Consider the following 8,969-nt stretch of genomic DNA (forward strand, 5'->3'; position numbering starts at 1 on the left):
GTGAGCACTTTACCTGACATATTTACAGAACCATGTGTTGAATTACATGTGTAATCCCTGAATTTCACCAATACTTTCTATGAAAAACTGACTCAGGAAAGAAAGAAACAAACAAACCACTGACTATTTATCCACATCTTCAAGAGAATACTGCAAATTTTATACTTTCAGCTACTTAGTGAATTTACCAGACAGCATAATCTAGCAAAATAATTTCAGGTACTGGTGATTTAACCAGCTTTCCGAGCTCTCCTTTTCCAGGAATTCAAATTAGGGTTTGTTTGCTTGTGAACTTCCAGTTTCTTTAAAATAACCTTTTTGGTTGAGCAAGTCTCCTTCAACTGGCTCAGCGGGCAACTAAACCAGCATCCTGTGAAATACTTTCCTCCTGTTTCCTGTCCCTTCCTCCATACTGCCTCCTAATTAAAAAAATACAAAAATGCATGGACAAAACCTGTGGCTTCCCATGTTCACACACACAAACATACATATCTTCATAGCTATATGAGCACATCCTGCAAAGCAACGTGTGACCCCCATATCTCACCAATGTCAATTTAGAGGAACAACCTCAGTAAAAAATGATCCAGTCAGAATGCACTTGACCTCACAAGAATTTCTGGTTTCCTGACAAGAGGACACACACTCTAGCACACCACAGCACACCACAGCACACCACAGCACACCACAGCACACGATGCAGTTCGCGAGGCGAGCGCTCACCGGCCAGGGCCTTGATCCGGGACCGCTCGAAGAGCCGAGCGGAGCTATTTTCATTGTCCCAGTCATCGACGTCCCAGCGGTTGTTGACATCGCTGTACTGCTGTTGGATTTCAATATTGTCGTAGTCTGTCGCTACTGTGGTCGTCATCCTGAGTCTTCTCAGCCTTCCCTCAGCATCAGATCCTTCTTAAACAGCTCTGTGAAAGGAAATCACAAWATAACAAGGCAGGGTTAGGCAACACACATACATTGGATTGAAGCAGTAACATGCAGGCTCAAGACTTCTGGTCTCACAAAATCCCCAATACCAGCCCAAGGATAGGCCAGAAACCATCATTTTCTTCAGAAAGAACCTGAATACCCTTTGAGGCCTCTAAAACTTGAAGACCTTGGCAAAAGCAAGATGCTAAGATAGCAGCCAGCTGTGTATGTTTACGCAGTTACCATGTCTGGCTCCATCATGGAGCCAAATGGTGCAGGAAGATCCTTTCATAATTTGACTCTCCAAAGCCGCTTGCTTTCTAAGTCCGTGCACGCTGACTAAAGCACATTGACCTAAGGATAAGCCAGCTAAGAAAAACCTGACGTGTGAGAAAGATTTTGACACCTTTACAAAACGGTGCTAATTCTGACAAAAAAAAAAAAAAAGCTTAAAGCATTGTAAGCATTAACCCTCTGCAGAAATCTTCCTTTCCTCACATACAAACGCTGACAGTGCGACCGGTGCTGGGAAAATGTCTCTGATCTCATGCAGACAAACACAGCCCTGGTGGAGCCGCTGCTCCGAAGCCTCCCCRGCAGCAAGGTGGAGGCCCACGAGATGACACAAGGTCCTCCACYCAGTTCCTGCGCCGGGTGCGTGAGGCTCTCCTCCCTCGCGCWGCCGGATAGGGAGAGCGGCCTGGCCCTCCAGCCCCACTTCACGTGCAGTTAGGAGCGTGAAGGCAGCGCAACACCCTCCTCCAGGGGAAGAGGAAGGTCCCGGGCTGCTGCAGGAGAGCCGCGGGGCTCCCGTTGGGCTCCGGTTCCCTCCTGGCACCCTCTGCGCAGGCCGAACCCGAGGAGCGGCGCATGGGAAAGGCGCTGCCGAGCCCTGCAGGAATGGGGCTGAGCCCTGAAGGAATGGGGCTGAGCCCTGCAGGAATGGGGCTGAGCCCTGCGGGAGAGGCGCCGAGCCGCCGAGGAGCCACCCGCGTGCACGGCGCCGCTATCAAGAGGGACACGTGCACCCCACGCTACAGCGTGAGTGGAAAACCAAAGGAAAGACAAAAGCAAAAGCTGTTTGGGGACAGAAGCGGGTGGGGTGAGTTTCAATAGAAACAACCACGTTACAGAAAGATTTAGGAGAATATCTGACAGAGAGCTCTCATTTTGCAGCTTCACCTGCCACCTCCTGCTCCTGGACATCTCAGTTCACATCCCGGAGCTCTCAAATCCAGCACCTTGATCGGAGCTGTGTCACCAGGCCAGCATTTCACACAGAGGACACAYAGCTCAAGCCCACACCAAGGTCCAGCACATCCCATCCCATTTTTACAAACTAAAGCACCAAAAGTTCCACAGGAACTTAAGGAAAAATTTCTTAGCAGTGAGGGTGCCAGAGCCCTGGCACAGGCTGCCCAGCGAGGCTGTGGAGTCTCCTTCTCTGGAGATCTTCCCAACCCGCCTGGATGCCGCCCTGTGCCCCGTGCTCTGGGTGTCCCTGCGTGCGCAGGGGGTTGCACTACAGGATCTCTAGAGGTCCCTTCCAACCTCAACCATGCTGTGGCCGCACGCGGGCCGGCCAGGCGCTCCCCTTGCCCAGGGCCGACACCCGGCAGCCCAGGTCACCGCTGTCACTGCTCACGCCGTGACCACAGGAGCAGGGCCCAAAGACGACAGGTCCCGCTCATCCCGTTCCGCTCATCCCGCGGCATCCAGGGAGTAACCGCAGGGAAACCCCGGCGAGGCCGGGCAGCCTCGGGCCTCCCCTGGCGATCTGGTGCCACCTACTGACGCTCGCTCGGGGCCCCGCCAGGGCCCTGCTCCGGCCTCCCTTCCGCCGCGTCCTGCAGGATCCCGGCCTGGACAYGGCGGCGGCTTCCACAGGCCCAGGCACATCCCACACAAGCCCCACTCACAGGGAAGTTATTAGAGATAMGATTATTGCTCTCGCAACGAGAGGCGCTAGCTTTCCACACGGTCCTGGGATAAAAGGTCTGGTTCCTCTTCCGCTATTCCCTGCCACCTTGCACAATGATCCCTGTGCTCCGTGCAGAAATGGCAAGTGAAGCACGTTCACATTGGTTGTATAAGGAGCTGCAACCGAGGCCTGCTGGTGAGCTATCCAGCCTTCAGGAAAGGTGGGAAGAAATCGCTTTAGTTACGGTGAGCTGCCAGCAGAAGGGAGGAATATGAAACATCTCGCTCCGGGAAAGGTCTTTAGAATGTTCCYCCTTCGTTTCACATGTCTAGGCTGACATTTGCCAGGAGGAAACTCCTGAAGAAGGCATAATGCACATGCCAGCAGCTTCCAGGGCCGAAGTGAAAGGTCCAAAGCCAGAGACTTCCACAGTGTTTTCTGTGTGTGTTCCAGATACCTCGCTATCRCATTAAATACATATAAGCTATCACATTAAATACATGTAAGCAAAGGAAGACTATGGGAAAGAAAAGACACTCATTTAAAAATAAAAGTCACCACCAAGAGTATTCAGATATCAGCCCTGCAAACTCTCCTGGGTTTCCTCACCACGCTGCACAATTTCTCTGCAGATCCCAGCTGTGGTTCTGGCCCAACACAGCCCCCCGCAGCCTCGAGCACCAGCACAAACCTCCCTGGGTCCCTAGTGCACGAGCAGAAGCCCTGCAGATGGGATGAGCGGGAAGGGCCACTCCAGGCTGCGGATGTCCCTGTTCATCAACTGGAAACACAAGCACCGGCTGCCGCCTGTGCCCCTGTAATGAGGGAGAAAAACACAGGCGGATTCTTCTGGGACTCCTAATGGAGCCAAGTTCACAATTAATGACCTTGAGGGGGATCTGTCTTTCAGGATATTAACCACGCACTTGACAGATACATGCTGGAAAAAAAATGTCTGTGCATGTAGATATATACACATATATGAGCATACTATACACTTAGCTTATAGCTGTCATTAAATTACACTGAACTGCTGTTCACTGCTGCAGTTTTCACGGCTGGGCCTGCAGCGCTTGCCGATTCCAACAGCACTTTGTGCGCAGGGCTCGGCGTCCGCGTCGGAGCCGGCGCCTGTGCGGGCACCGCTCCGCACTCGCACACCGAGCGCCCACGGGAAGCCCGGCAAGGAGGCAGGGGCCCGGGAGCACGCAGAGCCGGCACGCACAAGGGCTGCAGAAAGGCTGTGCGTGCGTTGGAGCAGCAGCTCCAACACAAACATCCCGGCCGGGCTACAGGCTGAAATACCAGCTAATATAAAGGCACTGTGTTTGGAAGGGAGGGCCACGTGAAACGCGCRCTTCAGCTGTCGGCATCCCGAGCGGTCTCAATGCAGAGAGCTCCAAGGCAACCCGCTCTGCGGACGTGATAAATACAAGCAAAGTGATAAGATGCTTTGGAAATGACAGATCATCTTCATCATCAGCAGCAATTCAGACGTGAACTGATGCTGGCATGAACCGGATTCAGACACGTTATGTGGAGCTTAAGAATAGAGTAAATGAGTATTTCTCTGCTTGCCCACGTCTCCTGAACTTCACGGCAGAGCTAGGGCCCTAGGGGTACAAGAAGGCAATTCCCAGCAAGCGCACGGGCGAACTCACTAAGAGCAACCAAACGCTCCTGTACCCAAATACCCAGCCCAGACCTTCGGTGATCAACAAAGAAGGGTTTGGTCCATTCGATAACTTCTCCGTGCATCGATAAAATGTAACATTCAATTGTCTTCCACAAAGTTACCAAGCATTGATGGAGAATAAGGAGATCAAACCACTGTGCTTCAAAGCGTTCTTTAAAATATATTGCATAATTTGGGGGGAGGGAGGGTTGGCATCATCTTCAAAAAGAATAACTGGCCTGGAAGAAAGAATCGGCTACCAGGAAAAGCGTTTTCTCAGACAATTTTCAAAGGCTACATCCAGGGGTCAGACTCTTTGTATTCACTTTCCTAAACAAACCAGATTCTGCTCTGTTTGTTTCTCAGATAATAGAAAATAAACAGTTTTATTCGGACCATGTGAAGAATGAATTCATTTTGAAAAAATTCCCTGGCTACTTTAAATGCAATAATGTAATTCACTACACAGCCTAAGATTACATTCACTAGAGTTCTGCCATAACCACACATCTGGAATTACTTCCTAATAATCACATTTATCTTTAAAGTAAACATTATTTTTTCAAGAGTTACTATTCTTCTGTGAAACGTCCTAAGCTGTAGTTAGTTTCAAGTTACTCTTACAGCCTGAGGATTATCCAGAGGTTTTATGATGTTATGATTGAACAAAATACATTTTGAACAGCAATCCAAAATAAGTCTCATTACYTGTGCAAAAGGTCTATTCCCTGGCTAAGGCACTGCTCAACCTATCGCAGTTCCCTGACACTAAAGGGAACTTGCACAAYGAACGTTGACAAGGCTGAAAATGGGATGTAGAGGCCAAACAAGGCCAGAGTCAAGTACAACCACAGCTACTGTGATGATTAGGACAACGGTGTCTCTCCATTTCCAACCCATCTGATACGCTCAGCAGAGAAACCAGCCTCACAAACACCCTCTTTCTGGCAGCTCTGTGAGAAATTAAGCCTAGATGAGCAAAGAAATCAAATTAAATTACTGTGGTTTTTGCAATACTTCCACCTTCAGATGTTTTCACTCCCACTATTTCTACTACTTCTCTCCAACTGATGACTTCAACCAGGGTAATTAGTCCAGCTCTTTAGCAACAAATTCTCTTTAGAATATTTGTTGCTTTTGAAAGGAGGAAAATCTGGTTAAGATGTAACTGGACTCTGCATTGATTCTGAGTAATGCTCAGCTCCCTTCCAACAGCAGCACACCAAATACTGAACGTTTAAAGCACAACATTTTCAGACAACACTTAAGCTGGAGGATCTGGCAGTTCTTCCAGGACCTCCCCACAGCCCGTCTGCCCTTCACGGTGATAGTCCCAGCTCAGGCACCAGAGCGAGCGGGCCCGGCCAGGCAGGACATTGGCCGTGGCACTARCTGAGTGAGTCCTCGGGCTGGGCAGCAGAGGTGGCAGGACACCAGCCAGGCCATGGTGCATCTCTAGCTTAGGTGAGAAGCTCCTTCAAGGACTGCTTCCTGGCACTGGCTCTGGGAGCTGTGGACAACTGGCGTGGCTACAGGCCAAGAGGGGCACCTCAGAAGGCCAGGTCTGTGTAGAATGACGCACGTATTCAAACAACACAAGCCGAATGCTGCATGTACTTAATCTAGAAATTGTCACAACTCTACCGACCAACATGAACTGAAAATGTCTTCAGCACAAAGCCTAAAAAGGCCAGAAAACACTGAGTTATGTTTCGATTCCATCCCCTGCTCAGCCCAGCTGGCCCCAGGCGCTCAAGGAGTCGGTTCCCAGCCGGCCCCCTACTCGACCCAGACAGTGGGGCAGTGTGTCCCTGACTGCAGAGCTCTGCAGAGCCAGAACCCCCAGCCCGGCGGCGCCCTGGGGGCAGCACTCTCGCTTACATTTTGACTTGTTGTTTCAACTGCTAATCAAATTATAAAATAATAACAGCACTAATACAGCACGGCTTTCACTGCCCCCATCTACCACATCCTTCCCCTCTCCTTGTCGCTCTTGCCTGCGGGGTCTGGATCCCAAGCCCTCCTTGGGTAAACAGCAGCACAGTGTTTCTGTTGTTTCTAACCTGGAAGTGCTCTGTGAGTTTGGTCTCCACTTTCCGGACCCCTCCTCAAGCTAAGCAGCTCCCTGGCGCCGACCCTCCAGCTGCCCCGCTCTGGGCAGAGCGGCCAGAACCTGAGGTGCCCCACGAGGTCACAGCATGGGGACAGCCAAGCGGCGCTGCATGGCATCCAGGGCACATCGGCACCGCAGAAACACCACTTCCAAGCAAGACTGAAGCCTCTTTTCTCCTGACACAGGCTGGAAAAGAGTGTGAAGGTCATTAACATCAGTTTCGATGAGTGATGTCTACCACAGCTTGAATACCCTGTCACTCCCAAGTCAGGAGACAGAGAGTTAAGAGCACTGTGCGGGCACTCTTTCTTCTTCTCAAGTCCCTGGGATGCAGCACACTAGCTGGGAGGCTGGCACGGGTTATGTAAGCACTGAAACAACCTCAGAAAGTGTTCACACCGCTCGCTGTAAGCAAACCCCAGCTCGCTGTCCCCTGGAAAGCCCAGCACCTGCGACCAGCATGCGGCACACGCAGGACTAACCTCAAACTGCTTCAGCAAACACAGCGCCGAGAGCTCAGCACCCACCTCCCAGAAGAGCTAATAACGACTATGAAAAAAGTTATTAAATGTGAATCAAATCCCTGTGGCTATATTCAGTTTGCAAAACTTTTAAGGCTGGCATAGACCGTGAAAATCGCCTAGTTTGACTCTCCACATTTCAATTCTCTCCAGATTTCACCCAGTTCTTCATCCATTGCCCAAGGTTATTTTTACCCTTCAGCAACTTTGGATTTCAAAATTCTGCCCTGACTCTAAAACAAATTGTTTGATATATGAGGTCCATTTTTTTTTCTCCTGCAAATTGAGGTCAATCCACCCACCTGGGGTTGCAACCCATAAATGTGGCAGAATTGTTTGAAGAAACTCTTAGACACAGAAGTTCCTTTGGGCAATAACAGTATCATCCAAGATCAGATATATAACAAGAGTTAAATTAGGGCATGAGACTCCCCAGGTTCTGCCATTTATCAGAGATCCCTAAGTCACGCCGCAGTACTTTGTCTCTGAACTCCCTTCTAGAGGATCCTCTGTCTCTCCTCTCACTAGATACGAAGCACAAAGAGACTGATTAAACAAAGCCAAGATACTTCAGTTCGAGGATGACAGTTTCTTGAAAGAAGTTAACAAAATGCAAAATGAAGCAGCCTGGAGCATTACCACATACAGCTCCAGGGTGGAGTAACTCTGCAATCCCTTCAGGGACTGCCCTTCCCTTCCTCTCCATACTTGAAGAATTTCAAATAAAGCCCTTTTTGTTGAGCTGTCAYGGGTAGGCTGGGGGAGCAGCACTGGTAGTCCACCATTTAGCAGTTTCCAGGGAGCAATCTTCTTCCAGTCCCTCCTAAATAGGAAACCTGATTAGAAACCAAATGGGATCCAGTCAGAGCCTGCATGTGGCATGGTTTGCACGAAGCTGAGGGAGTCACACACACAGCAGCGTGACAAGGGCAAGGCCTGGGGTAATGGAGCTTCATGAAAGGCAAGAGCTAGTGCAAAGCTCAACGAATATAGCATCTTTTTCATATTTTAAGCATAACAGTATTCAACCTCTTTCCTCATATATTTATGGTTTTCCTTTAATAACCACTGCAGAGCAAAGTTTACACAGTTCAGTCAGGGCTAAATCCAATTGAGCAGTACTGCAAGAGCGAGGCTCAGCTTCAGTAAGTGCTTCACAAGCTAATACACTGCTGCTGAAGTGAGGTCCTTGGGTTAAAAACAGCTTCTCCCAGTCGGACAAACCACCTTTATCTGTAATGCCGCCAACAGAGACCACAAGACAGCCAAGCATGCAAAGCCCCATCTCAGGGAACATCAGTTAGGCAGTTTCTAAAATAGACGCCTATGTTTTGCTCCTACTTAAGTTCATAAAGAAACTCTCATGGACTTAAATCTGCACAGCTCTGTCCCAACATCAACTGCTTTGAAAAATGGCTCTGATGACTCTCAAAGTGTCTTTCCTAAATTCCTTCTTTCTGAGGAAGACCCAGATGTTTTCTGAGGGCCAGTAGCCCTTCACTTTCACAATTCACGTACTACTTTTCTATTCATAAAACACAAATAGAGGCAATTCTGGACTAAACATTCTGATAAAACACCGTGACAGCACAAATCCTCAAAGGGAGACAATTTTAAGTAATTAAAAACAGGAGTAGGCTGGCTTACCAATACCTTCACCATATGTAACAGTGTTTGTAGTTGCAGGTAGAATGAAATCCCCTACACGAAATCCACTAGCGTTTAAATCAAAACGATCAGCTCGGTCCTCTTTGGTTTTACAGGAAGGGTCTTTACTAGGCAGGCTTTCACTGATAAAATAATTTTATTCTGATA

The 8,969-nt window shown here is 49.3% G+C and overlaps 1 protein-coding gene across 1 annotated transcript in view; it reads right to left on the bottom strand.

Annotated features, from left to right (window-relative positions):
• SPTBN1 (spectrin beta, non-erythrocytic 1) overlaps positions 1–920 on the bottom strand; it is a 91,578-nt gene extending 90,658 nt beyond the window's left edge. Inside the window, exon 1 of the mRNA XM_026033829.1 lies at positions 724–920. Coding sequence (XP_025889614.1) covers positions 724–871 — 148 coding nt within the window. The 5' untranslated portion in view covers positions 872–920. The remainder of the gene's footprint in view (positions 1–723) is intronic.
• Between the last annotated feature and the right edge of the window lie 8,049 nt (positions 921–8,969).

This window comes from Nothoprocta perdicaria, unplaced genomic scaffold (assembly GCF_003342845.1).
Source record: "Nothoprocta perdicaria isolate Ctin4 unplaced genomic scaffold, notPer1 scaffold_133, whole genome shotgun sequence".
Taxonomy (NCBI): domain Eukaryota; kingdom Metazoa; phylum Chordata; class Aves; order Tinamiformes; family Tinamidae; genus Nothoprocta; species Nothoprocta perdicaria.